This window comes from Acomys minous (assembly GCF_964271855.1).
Source record: "Acomys minous genome assembly, chromosome: 3".
In the NCBI taxonomy this organism is placed as follows: Eukaryota; Metazoa; Chordata; class Mammalia; order Rodentia; family Muridae; genus Acomys; species Acomys minous.
The window spans coordinates 33,133,073-33,155,288 of NC_140485.1; the positions used below are offsets into that span (position 1 = coordinate 33,133,073).

Below are 22,216 nucleotides of genomic sequence, written 5' to 3' on the forward strand. Positions count from 1 at the left end.
ACGCAGATGAACATAATTTATAGTCATTAAGCTGTTCACGTAGCAGCTCAACATATGTTGTATAAATGTTCTGTACCGAATAATTTATCACATCTGACATAGTGTACATCATATTGTTTTATTTAATATACTTACTAACATTTCATAGATGGAGCATTGCCTCTGAAAGTGAAGAGAATGCACAGAAAATATTTACTCATCTCCCAAGATTTATTTTGATTAGCCTTAGAGTTACACAACAAAATACAACTCACAAAATTATATGGTAAAGGTTTCCACAGCTATTGTTCTTCATGCGAAAATATAACACATGCACCTACATCTGTGGTCTCTTTCATTTTGTTTAAGACCAAAAAGAACACCAGACTAAATCTTAAGGGCCTACTGAATATATTTGTATTTTAAAACAAGACTTAAATGTCCTGACCCAGAGCAGGAACTTAAGAAACAATCTCATGAAATTCTAGTAAGTTCTTTGTACGCTGTACACAGAATTACAGTGGTCAACAGGAACAAACCCACTTCTAAGTTGCTGCTTCAAAGGGGGTCATTAAAACAAATGAGCACTGGCCCGCATCTGAGAGTAAGAATTCACCTAACACGGTAAGGGACATAATACGGTCCTGGGCACTAAATAGAAGAGCTAGAAAATAAAATTACAGCAAGTACAGCCTTATCCAAGGGAATTCACAGTCCACTGAATAGGATACAAAAGAGACAACTGTACAGGTTCTATACGGACAAGTAAACCTAACTATATAACCGTTAAAGAAAAGAAAATCTTAGTAGATCTACTGTAATATTTAAAGACAATAAAAGGGAATGGGAGGAGGGACAGATGGGGACAGACAGGGAAGGACAGAATGACAGCAGGGGAGGAGAGGGGAGGAAGAATGGCCCTATCCAAGGAAGAAAAGAAAAGAGAAATGGCATTTTAAACTTTTTATATGGAGATAGGCCTTCCAAGTAAAGGAGTGAGAACTGAAAGTGTGACACAAGTTTTAATCCAAGCACTCAGGAGTCTGAAGCAGGAGGGTCACAAGTTCAAGGCCAACCCAGTGCACAAAGGAATCCTGCCTTAAGTCAAACATGAAATTTTAAAAATGTATTTTTTTTTTTAAAGAGAGAAATAGAAGGGAAAGTTGGTAAGGCTTTTGTTGACTTTGATCATTTTTTAGTGAACTCTTTAAAATGCCATGGGAAAAAATACTAGGGAGTGGGGCGAGCAGAATGCAATGGAAATGAGGCAGACACAAACAAGAAAGTGCCTTTTGTAAGAATTGGGTTTGGAGGCTGTAGAGATGGCTCAGAGGTTAAGAGCAGTGGCTGCTCTCCCAAAGGTCCGAGTTCAATTCCCAGCAACCACAAGGCGGCTCACAAACCTCTATAATGAGATCTGGTTCCCTCTTCTGGCCTGCAGGCATATATGCAGGCAGAAGACTGCAAACATAAATAAATAACTTTTAGAAATAATAACAGTTGGGTTTTGTTGACATTTGTGAGTGAGAAATGCCAACCAACTCTTTCAAGGCATCCAGAAAATTAACTTTGCCACTGTAATACGGCAAACATGCAAAGATCCCATTCTATATGAACAGGCGCACTGCAGGACAGACATTGCAGTTCGGAAGCAGGGCTTACACTCTCAAGATCTCCAGCTCTCTGTCCTACAACAGGAGAGTTAACAGTCAATGAGAAACTTCACGTGGAGCAAGAAAACCTGGGACCCATATAATACCACACTGCGAGTCAGATGGCAGAGTGCATTCCAGTGAATTACAGGGCACTGTAAAAATACACAAGGGGCTGTCATACAGGATCCTCAGAAGAGATAGAGAAAGCTATGAAGTCAAAAAGAGTTCAACACAGAAACCAGCAAGTTCCTATCCCCAGGCTACAAATGGGAAAATAGCCTACTCTAAGGTGCGGTGACAACTGGCACCTGCAGAACACATAGTTAAGAACGGTTAACCCTTGCGGTTTGGGGTCAAGGCAAAATGCTTGGCCTACATGTGAGGCTAGGTTCAAAGGTGAGCTCTAGCATCGGCAGCCTTGAGAGTTGGGCTGACGGCAGAGAGGCTGAGCATTAACACGCGCAGTAAGAGTTCAGCGAGGGCACTGAAGACAGAGTTTTGAACGCGGCATGTTCTTGCTGGGTCCCCTATCATCACCATTACTTTGCCATTTTATTTCTAGACAAGAAATATATTTTACCTTTCTGAGATTATTTTCTGGTCACAAGCCAACCATTGTGAACCTTGCAGTGAATCGCTGAATAGAGCATTTTAAAGGGATAAACAATTATAAAAATAACTTTGTCACAAGCACATACATTTTACTTTATTTAGTGATGTAATAAGCTTAGGGGCATATATCAGGTCCAAAAATGGTCTTGCTCATTAATTTAAGCAATAAATCACAGGTCTTGCCAACAATGACGGCAAACAGATGCTAACAAGGAAATGTATTATTTAATATTGCCATGTGTTATAAAAATGTAAGTGTGTTTAAGACATGTCTTAAATTTTTATAATAATATGCATTTAATACATTACTGTTTTGACACATGCGGGAGTCAGATTTATAGATCCCATTCCTTGGCTGCTGCTTCTGTGAACACCGGAGCATATTCTCCTGTGTTTTTTTTTTTAAGAGGGGAAACCTTTAAAGTGCCCACTTGCAACAATACCTAATTGGTTGTCTTGCTGCTTTGCAGTAAATAATGTCATCAATTGAAACTCATTAGAGACTGAGTCTATACTTTGCCTAATCAGAAAAATAGAACATAATAAAATTATAATTTTTAAAGAGACATTACAGTCTAAGAAAGTAGAACACGAATTTTTCTCACTCGTTTGGAACTGTTTTAGATGATAGCGAACAGAAATGCTGAGGAACAGGTTAGCGAGTAGTGTTCAATACTCCACCACTTACAAGCAACAGAATAAAAGAAGCCTTATTTTTATATCTTTAGGTAAGAACCCAAAAGACCATACAATAATGTCTCAAAACACAACATAACTGAAAAGGCGAATCTTGCTAAGCATAGAACTGGCCAACCACAGCACATACTGGCATGGCCTTTGTACTGTTGTTTCCTTTCAAAGCCATAGCTTTATACTATACCCCTTCACCAGCAAGTTGAACTTTCCCCACACAAAGAGCTTCTAAGGAGAGTTGGAGGCTAAACAGTTAACTCCAAATCTACAGCTTGCTTGCTTGTTTGCTTCCTTCCTTCCTTCCTTCCTTCCTTCCTTTCTTCCTTCCTTCCTTCCCCCTCCCTCCCTTCCTTCCTTTCTTTCTTAAATGAGCTTTTATACCAACAAAACTCCCATTCTGATTAAAAAAAAAAAAAGCAAATTTTTGAATATGTACACATTATTTTATCTGCACTTCCTTTCAAATCAAGTGCTAGGGACAAGCTTTCCCCTCTTGTGGGTGGAAGAGTCCATGCTTTCGAACACTCGAGGAAGTGGTGCCTGGAGTATGGAAACTAAATTTTCTTCATTAAATCTACTCAAGCAGATATTAAAAATGCATTTAATATACTGGCGATGGTCGGTAGGCACCGCTGACTGTGACAGGCCAGTTACTGATGATGTGCCGTCAGATGGCCTTCCCAGCAGGCGCCTGGGTCTCAGGCTGCTGAAGGACAGCAATAGCTTCCCCTGTGTGTAAGCTCTATTCATCTCCCAAGTATTTACGAAATCACAGGCCTCTGCGCACACAGCCCACATTTCGGCGTGTGCTACCAAATGATGGATGGCCCCGTCGATGCGTTATGTCCTGAAAGTGGGGTTTCCTGCCACCCTGATCATCAAACCCAGTGCTTCGGAGCTGATCAAGTCCTGGGGAATAGATTTTGCAGGCTCGATTAAAAAAGGAGAAGTTCTTTCCATGTGAGCCTCTGACACTCTCCTCAACTATTTGTTGTTCCAAGCAATTATTCGAGCAGAATATTCAATAGGTGCTCAGACACTGTAACACCAGAGGCCCTTCCTAATGTTTGATAGGCTCTCACCTTATTTATGACGAAGCAGTCAAGGCATCTGGTGGTGAAGGGTTTAACAGTGAAATTTACGTTTTAAAACAATCTTCCTTCTAGGTACAGCAGGCAAAGACCATGAAAATATTTTATATTATCACATCATGCTATATTATATTATAATGCAAGTGGATTAGCCAATGCATTTCAAAGGAAATTCCAGGAAGGGGGCGGGGGCGGTAGAAACAACCTCTAAATCACAAGAGCCTTTTAAAACAATAACTCACATGAGTCCTCTTAATTACAATCTATATAAAGGCATGCACCACTTAAAATTCTTCTGACAGTTCTAAAGTTCAGTGACAACGGTTCAACTTATTCAAAGGGGGGGGGGGGAACCAACCTTTTAAAAGAACATACATTTTTTTCAGTTCCAAGCTTATATATGTCAGCTATCTATCCTGTGAGCCATAGAACGTTTTTATTTTTAGCTATATAGCTAGTTTATCTGTGAGAGGGAGACAATATCACACTCATACCTTTCACTCAGAAATAATCTATGCAAAACCAAAAGAACTTAAAATAATTAAACAGAAAGCAGAGATTTGAAGAAACAGGGTGCTATTTAACAGCCAAATAGTTTGTTATATTTAAGCTTCTAGATATGCTTTCAATTTTTAAAAAAAAATTTTTTTTTTCTAAATAACAGTTGAGGTTCCCACTTAGCCAACAGCTAGGTGGGCTGAGAAACCCCTCCCCGCAGCGTGAGCCCCACCATGCCCTGCCATTCACCTCAACCTTAACCTTGAGATTAAGCTCACTTTTATTGTGCACAAAGGTCACCTATATTAGGTCAAAATTCAAAGTCCCTTGTCAGAAAAAGCTGATATATTCCAACCTCTCCTACTCTATGCATCAAATTTTTCATGGTAAAGTCATACTGAGCAGACAGTTTATTCGGCAATTTATTGTGCCACTGTAATACAGTACAGAATACAATTGTCTAAAAAGCTATCGCATGAATAAAATATTTTTCATGACAATGTGCCAAATCTAGGCTCCCTATACACCTCCAGCAGATGAAATAAAGCTACCCAAAGTCTTAACACTCCAGAAGAGACAGGTGGCAAATAAGAAAAGCCCAGACAGAGAACCTGGAGCATTATTATGGCTTTCTTACGCAGACTTGGGCTGCAGGCAACATTTTGTCAATGCCGCTCAGGTTTTTAAATATTGTTTTTGTAAAGGGACAAAGATCTTTACGGCTATTTTAGCACTTCTATTTGAACCAGCTGAAATGAAGTAGGTCTCACTCTGAGAGCTTCTCTTTCGACCTAAAATACAGTGCAACGGCATCTCCGTGACGGAGTAGGAGAAGAGGGAGAAGGGTGAGGTCTTGTCCAAGTCATGATCACTCAGCTATGAAGTAATAGAATTTAAAGGCTATCTTCAAAGGCAGCATTCTAGAGCACGGCATATAAATAAAGACTTAAGGAGTAATAAGTCTAGTCTGTTTATAAGCTGCACGCAATTCTGTATTTTTCTGTTAGTCTTCACGGAGTTGGTACTAGTATGACAAATGGCTTTGAGCTCATCTAGAAACACAAGAACACTTTCTTTCTTTTTTCTTTCTGTGTTTGTTTGTTTGTTTGTTTGTTTTTGGGTTTGGTTTTTTTGGTTTTTGAATACAGAGTTTCTCCGTGTAGCCTTGGCTGCCCTGGGACTCACTCTGTAGACCAGGCTAGCCTGGAACTCACAGAGATCTGCATGCTTCTGCCTGGGCTTAAAGGCGTGCGCTACCACCGCCCTGCTTAAAAACACATTCTTTAAAGCTAATTAGTGCCTGTGTTAACCACTAGAACCAAGTCCACATTCGTGTGGTGATCGAGTCTACCACACCCTGAAGACATACACCTGTTCGGAGCCAGCCCAGGGTCATTCAAGGCTAAAAGGATCTACTGGCTATGGAAAAATACTGATGCCCCGTTCCAAAGCTAACTTCCTCCTTTCAGCCTCTGCATAACTTCCCCCTTTCAGCCTCTGCATAACTTCCTCCTTTCAGCCTCTGCATAACTTCCTCCTTTCACCCCCCTGCAGATGTTATTTAGCAGGTTAGCTCGGGACTTTCCGAGAGATAGTTAGCTAAGATAAGATAGGAATTGTTCCCAGATGAACCACAGGATGTTCCCCTGATGGCATCATCTGGAGGCATTCTCGGCCCCCGCCCCAACCACCCTGCTGCTTAGCTCCTGCCTCCACCCCATATAAGCTTTTGCTTTTGATTCAATAAACAGACCTTGATAGGAACGCTACTTGGTCTCGGCTCTCTCTTTCTCGTCCCATCTTTTCAGGTATGGCTCCCCCTCGCGACCCGGTAATTACTGGTCCTGCTGGACGGGACATACACCTACACACGGATTTTGGATTCCAGCTGCGTCCTGCCTGATAAGCAGAACTCAGCATCCCACCTGGTACTCAGTCAGCTACACCAATAGAGGCACATAGCACCTTCTTATCAACCTGAGAAGGAAGCGCTCACTAGAGCAGCCTCTGAGGGTTGCATATCATAAATCCTGCACATCAGTTATTTCCATTATGATTCATAACAGTAGCAAAATTACAGTTACACAGCAACAACAAAATAATTTTATGATTCAGGGACACCACAACATGAGGAACTGTATTAAAAGATCATGGCACTAGGAAGGTTGAGAGGCACTGCACCAGAGGAAAAAAATAACTACATGAGAAAACACTTTGAAATCCCCAGCTTTTAACATTCTGGCTTAGTCTGCTTTAAGTGGTGTTTATATAACATTAATATTTGGGGGAATATCAACAGACTATGATAGAAGGTTTCACTATAACTTATTAAAAAAAAAAACAGGAAAACACTTTGGGAAACTATGCAACAAAAAGAGCTGGTGTTGGGCAAACTCTTTTCACTTTTAATTTTCTAAGTCTAATTACTATAACCCCAAAATGTACTGCAAGGACCATCCTTGAATAAATAATAGCAACAATAACAAGTTCTGTGGTAGCCAGGGTATCAAGAACGGTGCTCACTATTCTACCTGTGATTTCACTGAAATTGGCAATAATTTCATTTCATAAGTAATGGTACTGGGTCAAAGGATGAAAAGACCCACCGTATGTTCCCTGGCAAGGAATTCAAGAACTCAGGTGTATATGCTTATTTTCAGGAATCAGGTTCTTCAAATCAACTTATTTAAGTCTTTAAAACTAAAAGTTCTCACAGCCTCATGGGGTTCATAGTAGCATCGTTTGGGCCCATAATTTATAAAATAATTAAACACGCACACAAAGCTAAGTAACCCAACCAAGGTCAAGGCCAGGCTACAACTCTCCAACCTCAACATCACATCCAGCTGGCTCACTCTGGTGGGCCCACCCCCAGGGATTCCATTTGTCACTCTAAATGTATCATCTTACCCTGTTGACTTATTTTGATTGAAAACTACACGCTGTCATATTCTTAGGATTTAGGATTTTGTTTGTTTGTTTGTTTGTTTGTTTGCATGTATATGCAAGTTGTGTGCCTGTATATGTGCACATGTGTGTGCTTGTGTGTCAAGGCTGACACTGGAAGTCTTACTGAATGGCTCTCCACTTTATTCCTAGAGTCAGGGTCTTTGAAACCCAGAGATGTGACTACATCTAGCCTAACCCAGCTTACCCTAGGGCTGTCTGTCTCCACCTTCTGAATGGTGGGATGGCAGGTGGGCTAACATACCAATCCAGCATTTACCTGAGTTGTAGGGGACCTCAACTCGAATCTTTGCATTTGCACAGCAAGCACATTACCCGCTAAGCCACCTATCTCCTCAGCCTACCACAATCTTTAATGACTAATAATTATGATGTAAGAAAGAAGAAACACATTAGTTGAGTCTCTAGAAAACCACACTAAGTTAATTTGTAATCAATTAAGAATTTCCCACTGTCTTTCACTATAATTGCTGAGCAGGTATTCACTGCTTAAGTAGGAATAACTAGTAATTAAAAGTGTAACTTCCAAGCTTAAAGTTTCTCTAGAAATAACTCCTGGCATGATAAAACTCTCCCGTATAACACTGGTGGAACATTTCCAAATCCCTGCTAAAAGGAACTATACCATCCTCAAATTTACCTAATCTATTTTGAAAGAGATTAATTTTCCTAAATGAGAAATCCAAAATATAGCTTTATAAAGAAGACAAGAAGGAACTTTATTTCGGATCGGTTCCATCAAATGCCCGCTGTAAAATACATTACAATAACTGCTACTGCTAGGTACTGTGAAGATGCAGTGTTGGAATTTTATATCACACATATAAAGAAAACAAAGTCTAATACAACAATAGGAATGGATGGAAGGCAAATGAAAGTACTTTGAGCCCCTTTTCTGAAAAAAGTTAAAATATTAAAAATAAATTGAGTTATCAAATTTCTATAAAAGTCATGTTATAGAGTTATAACATGTAATGCAAAATGTCTTGGCATTTGGAGTTAGGCAAGTGCCTTTTGGTGGATTCAAGTTTGAGGCTAAGAGGAGCCCAGGTTTGCACCATTTGCCAATTTGTGTGGTGTGAACACCCTCCACCACAGACTTCCAGCCTTCAGTGTGAGCTTTGGGCCATCGGGTCTGGAGAAGACACTCAAAATCAACTCTCAAGAGCCAAGAAAAGACAGTTCCAGCACTTGCTGGCCATCAGCCAAACTCAGCCCACAGACTTACTCTGTTTGGCCAGGAAAATGTTGGCCCACATGGTGTTTAAAAATTCAAGCAAACTGAAAACATTAAACACTCAGGATTTCTAGATTTTCCTTTTGAAAAAGGGGGAGGGGGGCTGGGAGATGGGGGAGTAAGTTCTAGCCTGGGTCCCTAAGGACAAGCCCTGGCAGCAGTAAGGCCCACAGTCCTGCTGTGCAAAGCAAACCCTGCTTTTTACTTTGCCACAATCCAAACCAGGCCAGCTGCATCACTCACCTGTCACACACCTGCCTGGCCACCGGTGAGGCAGGAGAAGATTCTCCAACCGAAGAGGCGGGCAATGGAGAGCTCTGCCTCCGGAAGCGAACACTGAGGGCACAGGGAGGGACTTCACTACAGCTTTCTGCATTTAGCATTAATGACTAGACCAGTTCTAAACGCTACTACCTGAGCCCATCAGTAGTTCCCCCTAGGCCAGTGAAGCCAATATAATAAGGGCAGTAGCAGTGTTTATGGGATGTGCGTGTAGGTACCAAATGTGCCCACCACACAGCACAAATAAAAATTCGCAGTGGAAATGTGATTAATGGTAGTTTTTGTCTTTATATGTCCATGCATTAGATGGCTCCAGAGAATACAGATCTAGACCACCTTTTTACCTTTACCAGTCAGAAAATGATGCCTGTGAGCAGTGCGTTCCATGCAGGCTGATACACGCAGGCTGCAAGAGTCTGGGGTTTCTTAATGTTAGACAATGAAGTCTGTCTCGTAGGCCCAGTCCATTTACCATCTTAGCTAAATGAGGCTTGAAGTGCAAGTTAATATCAAAGTTTATAGCTTTGCCTACCAATATTATCAGCCAAAACAAATAGTGGAATAATACACCTTAAGCAAAAGACAGCAGCTTGAGAGAACTGTAGACAAAAAAAAAAAAAAGGAATTGAAAAAAAAAAAGTGTATTATCAGCCTAATTTCATGTGTGCTTGGGGAGAGGCTGAATACAGATGTAGCTTTACCTGAGATCATATCTCCAAGCGAGGCATCTACAAGAGTCTCTTATTCCACTGTGAGTCAGAGGCACCGTGCTGCAAGCTGCAGGGTCTCAGGGGACCATGGTATGCCACAAGAGCAAACGTTATCCTCCTTCTCTATAGACCTGGTTCCCGCTACCTGAGGAGGGTCACAAATATGCAGGACGAACAGTGGCTCCTAAGCCTGCTGTGCACGCGCCCCGATTCTTTCATCCAGCACAGCTGATCTGAGGAAGCAGTGAGGGAACTGGCTGATGAGCGAGCTTAACCAAACACTCTCATCCCACAGGTCCGCAGGCTCGGGATATCCCACATGATGCTAACTGAGAACTTGAGGATTTTCAACAGCCTTAAGTGATAACCCTTGTAAGTGCCCCAGGCATGCTAGAGCGCCCATTTCCTCCAACAGAATAAACACAAGATTAGAGTTAGATTAGCCTATTCTTTCTTGTTCCAAGAGCAAAGGCTAGGTCATAACAATGACTTTTTTTTTTTTTTTAAATAAATGTAAGTTAAGGGGAACAAGACAGAAGGCAGAGACAATGCACCAGGTATTTTAAGTCTGGGACTTTAGATGTGACTTCTGCTCCCGGGACAACAGAGAAAAAGACAAGGACGCAGCACTTAGCCGAGAAACACTCATTAGCTCAATATTTGACTGAACAACGGCATCAAAAGACGTGAAACTACCTTACTTTCTCTCTATACGAATTTCACTGTTTCAAAATACTTACCCTTATGTTCTTAAGTTTAGGGTGCTAAGTTGGATAGTTTTACTCATATTTGGCAGCAGAACTACTACAGTTCAAACACGGAAATAAAGAAGTTCTGAGACATTTCAACATTTTGCTTGGAAATGAGGATTGTGGAATCCTCACCTTGACTGCACCCCAAAGTGTATCAGGCTACAGTCTGAAAGAGAAAGAAGCCACAGTGAAAAGGAAGTGTTTACCCAGCCCCTGTAAGGTGTTCATGACTTTTACATACTAAGGTCACTTTTTAGACTTAACTGTAACACAGCACTTACACATTGTTCTGTCTTTAAAGAAGATTCAACCAATATGCAAAATTGCTTAAAGGGTACAATAAAAAAAATAATGGTAAAGTCACTCCACATTTATTGAAAGTTAAATAATAAAATATTATTGCCTCATACTTTCATCCATCTTTTTTCCCTAGGGAAACATGTAATTCTCCTTTACCGCTCCCATACAAGTTAGTGCTGAGAAAGCTGAGGCGCAATATCTGAAAACAGACTTAAAATGAATTCAGTGTTCTAATAGCATGAATAACCCCCACAAAGTAATAAGAAATACAGTCACCATGTGGCTGCTTCTCAGAATATGGCTATCGAACGGCTTTCCTAAATATCCCTTTGCTGAGAATGCAGGCTCACCTCACCTTTGCAGGGCTACAAACCCAGAAAAGTCCAACTATCTCATGAAAGCTAAAACTTACTTTAGAAAGCAAAGAGGCCACACACAAGCAAAATGACCTCAGAAAACCTGAAGCCTAACCTATAATATGACAACAAAATCCAAACCTGAAATCTTATAGAATAAAAATAAATAAATAAATAAATAAAGGCACACTTACAAGGTCACCATGTGTATAATCCAAACAATTGTATTCAGTATTCACTCTTAGCCCACCCTAATAGGTAATCACTTGGAAGCACATCTAGATACCTGCAGAATACATGAATTAATACTACTTTTTAATGTCTTGCAAATTAATCGTATTTCTTTGGCAAAGCCACAAACAACATTTCAGGTTCAATAAACAACCTTTTTCTCCCTTAATGACCCATTCTTGCCTATCATTCTGGAAGTCAGGCTCACCACAACATTATCAGTGTGTAAAAAACGAACCACAAATTAAGAACCACCACTCAACCCAATTTCTACAGACAAGTCCATAGAAATAATATTTCGAGTGTGTAAATCAGGCCTAAGTATATTAATTACACATTGTAATACTTCACTGTGATTCTTAAAAATTAGTGAATTAAAGCTAAAAAAAACTTGCTCAGTGTCATATCTGATATTTGGTGAAACATCAGAAATAACCAAATCTTATTTATTCAGCATATCATCAACTGGTCCATATAAATATTTCTATAATCTGTTAAGCTACTGCCCTTTGCCTCAACACAAAACCATGTACTTGAAAGTGACACCACTCAGATTTCATCTACTGAAGTCAAATGACTACATTCTTTTTTTTTTTTTAAGATTTATTTATTAAGTACACAGTGCTCTGCCTGAATACACTTGCAGGCCAGAAGAAGGCATTAGATCATATTATAGATGAGCCACCATGTGGTTGCTGGGAATTGAACTCAGGACCTCTGAAAGAGCAGTTAGTGCTGTTAGCCTCTGAGCCATCTCTCCAGCCCCAAGTGACTACATCCTAACAGTGCTCACACTCCCGGCCCTTACTGTTCCTATTGGTTCTTCACTATGCCTGCTCTGTTTTCATTAATGCTCACCACAACCTTAAGGGAGCATCATCACAGGACGCAGCATCAGAATACAATTTGGAGACAGATTCCACTTGAGCCTGAAACCTTTCTTCTGCTTACGAGCTCTGGGAGGTGACTCCACCGTTTACAGTGAGGGGATTTGGCCCACACTAATATGAGACAAAACCCAAGTGGTTTCCTAAGGACAAGTGATTATAGAAGCAACAGAGGACTCTCTGTGGGAAGATGCAACATCATAAAATACATCCAGTGTGGGGACAGGGGATGTTCAACAATGAACCATGGCTGCACCGAATTAAACCTGGATACTTCCAGTAAACACAAAATTAACTCCACCAAGGACTAGTAAATTCAACATAGGCAGAGGCATAGCAGAAGCATCCTTTACTCCAATATCCTACTTAGAGATAAGTGGAGATCTCAAAATGACTGAGTGTTTTTAAGCAGAGGGGACCTAGCCACAGTTTTTAATTAGAATTTTGAGCTTTTACTTGGAGCAAGAATAAAAGGCATTTTTATGAATGAATGGTTACTATCTAAGAGTGGGAAGATAACAGATGTTGGGGCCAACACAGAAAAACCACAACTACAAATCTGGAAGGCACAATTAGAAAAACCAGAGCCCACTCTCTAGGGGCAAAGATTGAACAAGTGGGATTAGATACTTGTTTATAACTCATTTGGATAGCAATTGTATAATCAATACATGATAAATAAAATCAAGAAACATGTGCCAAAGGCTTAGTTTACTAGTAAAAGAATTTCCAATGAAAATCTCCTTTAAGAATTCTACTTGAGCAGGAGGGAGGGAGGATACAAGTGATGGGATAACAATTGAGTTGTAATCTGAATAAATTAATAATAATAATAATAATAATAATAATAATAATAATAATAAAAAGAATCCTACTTGAGGCTAGATATGACAGCACTGAGGTGAATTTCTGTGAGTTAGCACTAGCCAGGCAGGATTACATAGTAAGACAACATCCCAAAATAAATAGATAGGTAGGTAGGTGGGTAGGTAGGTAGATAGAGCCCATTAGAAATCTTTTAATTTCTAAAATTCCGTAATTCTATTATTTATAGATATTAGTTATGTTTTAATCTGTTGTCTTGGCTATTCAAATTAATTATAACATATCCTGTGTTTTTTTTTTTTTGTCCAAATTGTGTTGCAAAAAGTAAACACATAGTGAATTACTACAGGTCAAATGTTCTAAGATGAAAGTGGTAGAGAATCCTGCAAAAACCATGGAAAATGATGGCCTTACTGTAGGACTGCTTTCCATAAAAATACGACAGTAGACATAATTGGTTGGATGAATATTCTGGTAAGACCTGAACTACAATTGGGTAAATATAACTAATAACTTTTGTGAAAGTCCCTCTGATGGACACTCACTCCCCTAGGAAAACAGTAAACATGTGATGAGAAACAAGATACTTGTATGTCTCCAAGCAAATCTACAAAAGGCATTTAGTGACAGGAGGAACAGCAACCTTATCAGAGAGACACTCATCAGCCATAGCCATACCAAAGTGAATGAGGTCACATCTAACAGTAAGACATGAGAAGTCTTACGCCACTGACACGAGGTGCTAAGAAGGACATGTCATTTCCTGGGTGCAGTTGCTGAAACTTTCTATCCTAAATGTATTAGAAGACAGCAAACAGCACACAGAGACACTTTGGAAAAGACTGATCAGTACACTCTCCAGAGATAGCAAAACCATGAAAGCCAAGCAGAAAACATCAAATACTGGAGAACCCCTAAGTTGGGATAAAACTAAATGGCAACGTGCAATGCAAGAGCAGGACATTTGTGGGGAAGAGACGCAGAGTTCAAAAAAAAAAAAAAAGACAGACAAGGCCGGGCATGGTGGCGCACGCCTTTAATCCTAGCACTCGGGAGGCAGAGGCAGGTGGATCACTGTGAATTCGAGGCCAGCCTGGTCTACAAAGCGAGTCCAGGACAGCCAGGTATACACAGAAAAACCCTGTCTCAAAAAACAAAACAAAACAAAACAAAACCAAAAAAAAAAAAAAAAAAAAGACCGACAAAGCAAGTGACTACACCGTGTTAAAACTAATTTTGAAATTCTGACAACTGGCCCAAAGGTCATGCAAAATTGTTACAGGAGAGAGCATAAGGAACTCTCTGGAATACTACAACAAATTTTCTGTAAGTTTACAACCATTTACAGATACATATAATATATACAACTAGAGTGTGCAGGAAAGTCTGATTGGGCTACAAGTGTCTTTATGAATCAGAAACCCAAAATGTAGACACTAAACACAGCCTGACAACAGCTTTGGGTAGTAGACTCACACAGTCCACCTGATCTGCTAAAGGCAGAAAGAGCCACTATTATTACACTGCAGGAAGAAAGGACAGAGTGAGGGTAGATTTCAAAATGTGAAGTATTAAAGCTCACTAAGTTCCACCTCTTCACATTAAGTGGAAAATTCTGCTTCTTCTTAAACAGTGCTGGGCACTATAGGCAGCGTCTATGTGTGCTGGGGAGGTACGCTACGACTGAGCTATATCTCGGGTGAAGGAGAGGGGTCTAAGAATAGACAGGTAGAGAGGAGTGTCTAAATTCAACGAGGTAGCTTGAAATTACATAATTGTGCAATTTCAGTGAAAAGAACAAAGCCATAAGGGAAGCGAGGTTTCCCTCAGGAGATATGGAATAAGAATAAAATTAATGCTGGGGAAAACCTACATTACATTTTTGCCTCTAAGCAGATATCAAAATGAATAGCAACTGGGAATACTAAGAATTTAAAGCCAGGCATGGTAGCACACACCTTTAATCCCAGCACTCTGGAGGCTAAGGCAAGTAGATCTGAGTTCTAGGCCACCCTGGTCTACAAAGTGAGTTCCAGGACAGCCAGGTCTAAACAGAGAAACCCTGTCTCAAAACAACAACGATAAACCAACCAAACAAACAAAAAACAAAAAATAATAATTTAAGAATGGGCCAGGAATAGTGGTACACACGCTTTTAATCCCAGCCTGATCTACACAATGAGACCCTGACACATAAAACAAAAAGGAGTCAGGTGTCATGGTGGTGGTAGAAACCTTTAATCCCAGCACTTGGGAAGCAGATCTCTGTGAGTTCAAGGCCATCCTGGTCTATGTATTGAGTTTCAGGACAGCCAGGGCTATGTAGAAAAGACCTTGTCTCAAAAATCTAAAATGAGCTGTGAGTGGTGGTGCACACCTTTAATCCTAGCAGTTGGGAGGTAGAGGCAGATGGGTCTCTGTGAGTTGGAAGGCAGCCTGGTCTATAAAGCAAGTCCAGGACAGCCAGGGCTATAAAAGAAACCCTGACTCGAAAAACAAAAAACAAACAAACAAACAAAAACTAAAAAGAAAACAAAACAAAAAAGAAGCATATTGAAGTTTAAGGAGGTTAAAATCAGAATACTTAAGAGCAAACTAGAAAACATCTTCAACAATAAAGACATTAAAAAAATCAGTATCTTTAACGTCAGCACATCCAACAAATATTAATAAGTATTTGTTAAAACACTTTGTTAATGTATTTGTTAAAATACGTTAAAAAATACTCTATAGAGAGGAAGGCATAGAACACTAAGTGGTTCCATTAAGGCCAAAAGAAAATTAAATAGATAAAACTACTAAAATAACTTACAACTTATGGCAATTTTAAAACCACTAGGTATGGGAATAGCCCAATGATACAGTACTCTTCTTGCTCGGATGAAAACTTGGATGGATCTCAAGAAATGGGGAGAAAAGAAAAAGAAAGAAGAAGAAGAAGAAGAAGAAGAAGAAGAAGAAGAAGAAGAAGAAGAAGAAGAAGAAGAAGAAGAAGCAGCAGCTAATATAAACTCAAATTACTAGAAGTTCATTCTTAATTCAGCGTAGTAAAGACTAAATGACTCCGCTCATCGCTGGCCAAAGCTGCAGAGACAGACAGTCCCACATTCTGCAGGTGAAAGAATTAGCAATCATCTTGGTAGTCACTTGTCAATACCCATCAACAGCCTTCAAAAATAAATAAGCTCTGACTTGAGACAGTCAGTGGTTGTGTTCAACTGTAGCCAATGGCCTCCCGAAGCCCAAGTCCCTCTCAGGGCTCTACACCGTCAAAACTATTTTTTACAAAAGCATAAAACATTATTTTCCTTTCTATTCTATTGACGTTGGTACCTATTGTATGCTACAGTGGGTAAATTTCCAATTCTTTTTTCAAATGTGTCTTAATAGAAGTGGGATTGTATCACTTTCCCCTCTCCACCCGCTTCCAGCTAGCCTCCCTCGAGCCCCACCCCTCCCCCCCAACGCTTCAGCCCTCAATCAAGTTGCTAGATTCTTTAGCTTCCAATACCTAGCAACAAATCGAGGCCAGGGAGCTACAGCCATATTCAACCTCATGTACACACAGCTTAAAAAACAGCAAATGGCTATTTCACTTCAGAATATTCGCTAATTAATGACATGAAGTCGCATCCTCTTAAAATTCTGTATGCTGGATTTAGAAGTAAATACAAAGACCATTTAGCAAGATATGGTGGTGTCTCCACAGGGAAACTCACCTTGACTGAGAGCTGAGCTAGCCGTCTTTTCCCAGGAAATACAATTCTTACTTGAATAAACAATGAATGAAATACGATTACTCAGACTTGGGTATCTGGCAGACATTTTTTTTCCTCAGATATAAATGACGTGAGCCTGTCATTCCAAGGGAAACAACTAATAGCATGTGTTGCCAATGATAAAATTTGAGCTTTCAAGGGAAAATTCAAATATTAGAAACCTCTTTTCCATCACCATAGCTCGACAGCTTCAAATCTTACAGACTCTTAATGAGATCCCTGCTGAGATTAGCAAATGTCACACACACACACACACACACACACACACACACACACACACACACCAGTAAAATGAAACGTGACAACATTTGGAAGGTTTATATGGCTCAAAACCAATATTGCACGAGTAACAGACCCACTAAAGTTCAAAACAGACCACTGGGTTGCAATGCAAGGAGGTGATGAGTCTTTGACTGGGTTTCTTACCCCACTTTACAGTCAGCCTTCAAGAAACTATCATTTGTGAGGTTGTTTGTTTTTTCGAGACAGGGTTTCTCTGTTGTATCCTTGGCTGTCCTGGACTCACTTTGTAGACCAGGCTGGCCTTGAACTTAGGTGATCTGCCTGCCTCTGCCTTCCAAGGTGCTGTGATTAAAGGTGTGCACCACCACCACGCCCAGCTACTGTTAGGTTTTGTGTAATAAAAACATCCAAGGCCAGGCGTGATGGCACCAGCCTGGTCTACAAAGTGAGTCTAGGACAGCCAAGGCTACATAGAGAAACTCTGTCTCGGAAAAAATTTAAGAATTTAGGAAAATAAATAAATAAATAAATAAATGTCCAGTCTTTTTTTTTAATCCACAATTATCTAAAAAGCCTATTAAGTTAGTCTTCCCTTTTGCAACTACATATGAGGTTAGAGTTTCTTGTTAATTTTTCTTTCTTTTTCTTTGGTAATGTATATCTGTGTATGTCCGCATGTCTGTGGGTGCATTCACCTATGCACGTGGTGCCCAGAAATCTACATCAGATACTGTCTCCTATAGTTCTCTATAGTTTTTGATATGGGGACTCTCAGTGACCTCTTCATTGGTAGGGCTTCCAAGGCAACCCTCTTCCATGCAACATGGTCAGGTGTGTCACAGCAACATCCCATGTGTCAGTTTGCTTTCTATTACTATGAGAAAACACCAGGACCAAAAGTGCAACTTGGGGAGGAAAGGGTTAATCTCAGCTTATGCTTACAGACCATCAGGAAGGGAAGTCAGAATGGGAACCTGGAGGCAGGCACTAAAGCCTGCCATGGAGAGACAATGCTTACTATTTGCTGTCAAAGGCTTGCTCAGTAGGCTTACACAATGCAAGACCACCTGCCCAGGGGTAGCATCAAGCACTAATCAAGAAAAATACGCCATAAAAATCGCCTACAGGCCATCTGATGGAGACATTTTCTCATTGTGAGCTGTTCTTCATTTCCATTGATGCTGGGATCCAATCTCAGGCCCTCATAGTTGCATAGCAAGCATTTGACTCCGTGAGTCATTTTTCCAGGCCCTCCTATTACCCTTTTATCAGCAGTCAAATGTAGACAACCAGTTAAATGGAGGCATAGATGCAGTCTCTTGTATTTAAGGCAGACATTAAAGAAATTCACAAAAGTATATTTGTCTCAACTCCTTTTTGAATTATGAATATTATACATAAAATATGTTAACAAACAAAAATGTACTATTTTTCAAAACAAATTTAGTAGTATTTTATTTAACTTCTCAGCTTTACTTTATATATTAGTAAATATTTATAGGTATAACCCTACAAAGACACAAAATATATTTTTACAAAAATAGTGGGGCTGGTTAGATGGCTTAGTGGATCAAAGTACTTGCCCGACACCAAGCCTATCTCATTTCAACTGCCACATCCCATTTGGTGGAAGAAACAACTCCAAGTTGTCCTCTGACCTATACACGTGCACACACTCACATGTACTGACCTATACACACACACACACACATGCACATGCACATGCACTGACCTACACACACACACACACACACACACACACACACATGCACACATGCACACCTTGATACATGTGGGCCCAAATACACACATCTATAAGAATGCTTCTTTAAAAGTAGTAATATATGTTCATAATGATAACAAAGTATCAAAAAAAGTTCCAAAACTGCCCAGCAATGTATACATATATAATATAATACATAACATATTACATATTACATATTATATAACATATACATGATATATGTGTACTTTTTAATACCTTTTCCCTTAGGTGATCAGCCATAGACAGAACTCAGAAAAAGTTAATAACAATAATTGAATTCCAACTTGTCAAATGTGTTCTTGGACAGCAACTATGATAAAAAACCCTCTGGCTATAAAGAGATACTATCACCCTTAAGTATGGAAAATATTGGAAAGACAGCCTTTCTGTTTAGAGACTAGGAAAATTAGTCTGCTAAAAATCAGGTCATAAGAGATATGCTTTAATTTGTATTGACACCTATCATCCAATAACTTGTCTTTCTCAATGAGATATCTCTCTGGTGATACGTGGTCATAGGCTATGCATGATAGGTGGAAAGCTCTCCACCAGGGCTAACTATGCTGAATATTCTTGAAAAAGAAGGAAGTATGTGTACAAAATGTTCTGTATCATGTACCATATTAGTTATGATAACCTAGTTGTCTTGAATAGGTTCTTCAAGTAATGTTTGGGTCTTCATTTTCACATCTTGGAAGTGAGGGGTGTATATTACACAGTCTCTACAAGACCGTCCCTAGCAGGATGGCTATTCCTAAAATGCCACAGCAAAGAAAAGGGGAAACCACGAAGCCCACGGGGAATATGTATGCACATAAAGAGAAACCTGGAAGTCCAAATGACCAGACTCAAAAGTGTAATCCCTAAGCTAATGCCCTCAACTATACTAAGAACATTTTTCACGCCATAGTCAACACCACACGGTCCCCTTTAAGCCTGGCCTCTTATTTGTTACCAGTGGCATCCCGGAAAGGGGTTTAGATCAACCACTTCTAGGTGTCTATGCAAACTGGCAGTGAGGATGAATTTCCAACTCATATTTTTACTTTGCAAAGTTCCCATTAGGCCAGGTGTGGTGGTGCACGCCTTTAATCCAAGCACTCGGGAGGCAGAGGCAGGGAGATCTCTGTGAGTTCAAGGCCAGCCTGGTCTACAAAGGGAGTTCCAAGACAGCCAGGGCTACACAGAGAATCCCTGTCTCAAAAAAGCAAAAACAAATAAAAGCAAAGTTCCCATTAACCATTACCCACTGCTGCATCTGTGGATTAACCAATGGACATTTGTGAAGCACCTACTATGTGTACTTCCCCCGGGACGTATCAAAGTTTTCAATAAGCATCTGTTGAGTTGAATTCAATTGCAAGGCCTGCAGAAGCTCCAGGAGCCTTAGCCATTCAGTGTTCTGCATAGTAAGCAAATGAAAGGGAGAGTGCTTTCTCGTGACCCTCCCACTCGTGTGTGACACGTGGCTCTTGTGCACTGCTAGGGTGGAACTGGGCTGAAGGCAAAAGGCTGTGAGATGGTGACTTACCTGGGGAACTTCTGCTTCAGCTTCCTCAGGCTCTGCCTGGTAGGCGGTACAGACACTAGGCACTGGGCTATCTCCTCGTACTGGGCTTTGGTTAGTATCATATTGGGCCCAAGCGGGGGTAGGGGGTAGGGGTGGAAAAAAATCTCCCTTGGGGTTCTTGCAGCCTTGGTGCCAGGGAGCGAGGGAAGGGCAGAGAGCAGCGCGAACCGGGGTCCTCCTCCTCCTTAGTTAGCCCCACTACCCCTAAAGCACACCCACTAGCTGCAGCACGGGGAGGAGACACGCTGCATTCCAAGCTTCACCTCAGCGGTAGAGGCGGGCTGAAGACCTGTTTGCGCTAGGGGAGTGTACTGAGCAGCCGCAGTAAGCCGAGCCGAAGGCACCTAGCCGCCATCTTAAGTAAGGGCAGAGCAACCAGGAAGTGGCGGCTGCAGACGGAAGACTTTTTCATCTTCAGGAGCAGGTGTCCGCGGCATCACCTCCCTGAGATCGGCACACAGGAGCCCATTGAAGCCACACTGCCAGTTGCGGGTAGCCCGGACGGCCTGTCGCACAGTTCAGGGCGCGGGTCTCATAAGTGGTCCTCCAGCCTTGAGCTGGAGACCCGGAAGTCCTCCGCCAGAGCGCGGGATTTGAATTTGTTTTCCAGACACACCCAGTTCTCTCCGCTCTGAGCAGATGTCCTGCAAAGAAGCAAGGTCTCCTTCGGTGAGCAGAAGTTAAGCAGTGGAAAGAATCTTTGCAGGCGTTCAGTTGGGCTTGTGCAGGGAAAAATTTTGGCTCCTTCGTGGAAAGCAATACTCTTTTAGTAAAGAACTTAAAATCTTCATCTTAAAACAACTGGCTGTAGGACGTCAATTTCACCCTCCTTACACCTCAAGAAGTATATTCCAGGCCCCCAAAATAGTAGGCGCCCAATAAAAGTGTAGAGAAATGAGCCGCTGAGTTTCTATTTTTATATTCAATACGTACCGTGAGTGGACACCTCTCCTTAGTCAATGTACTCTAAGAATCAACCTCTAATTCCTTTAAAAAAAAAAAACACCTTTGCTTTCTAAGATGGACATATGTTGTGTGCATTCTCTTCAAATTTAAATATTTTTAACAAATGGAGGAAAATATGCTTTGATTCTAACACATTTAAACGGGTTGTCGTAGCTTTTATTTGGTGTAAAACATAAGTTCAAAAGTTGGCTTAGATAAGACCCCTTTAATAAATTCCTTAATCCACCAAAGTGTCAGTTACTTTACCTATAAAAATTTTTAATTCATGAAGATGGTATTAAGATTAAATAAGGTAGTATATAGCCATGCTGTGGAATCAACAAACGAGAGGATAAACAAAATGTAGTTTACAAGCATAGTTATAAAGAATAAAATGATGTCATCTTCTGGAAAAGGGACTCAAACAAGTATTTTGTATTTCCTCTCATTTGTGGACCCTCAATTTTACATAGATCAAAAATGCATGCACACACATATTTATACACATGCATATTTATACATATACATGCAAGAAAGCAGAGAAAGACTGAGAATGCAATAAGGCTGAGGGAGTCTGTGGACATGATGTGCATGAAAGAATTTATATCTGCGAAATCTAGCACTATGTACAATGACCATATGCCAATAAAAATAATAAGATGGTACAGGTACACATTTATTTAGCATAGCATCCAGCAGAGACCTGTGTAAAATTAAGTTAGCTAAGTAATAAGTTGCTTAAGTAAACTGGATAGGCTGTTTACTAGATAGTGCTTTTTGGGTTCCCTTGTAAACTTCTCCAGGTTCTATTCCCATTATTGGCCTCCTCCTTCCTTTGT

The 22,216-nt window shown here is 40.5% G+C and overlaps 1 protein-coding gene across 2 annotated transcripts in view; it reads right to left on the minus strand.

Annotated features, from left to right (window-relative positions):
* CDIN1 (CDAN1 interacting nuclease 1) overlaps positions 1–20,749 on the minus strand; it is a 199,962-nt gene extending 179,213 nt beyond the window's left edge. The window contains exon 1 of one of the 2 annotated variants that reach the window (XM_084776570.1): positions 20,394–20,749. In XM_084776570.1, the coding sequence (XP_084632696.1) occupies positions 20,394–20,494 (101 nt within the window). In that variant the 5' untranslated portion in view covers positions 20,495–20,749. The remainder of the gene's footprint in view (positions 1–20,393) is intronic. The other variant, XM_084776571.1, reaches the window with a different exon arrangement.
* Between the last annotated feature and the right edge of the window lie 1,467 nt (positions 20,750–22,216).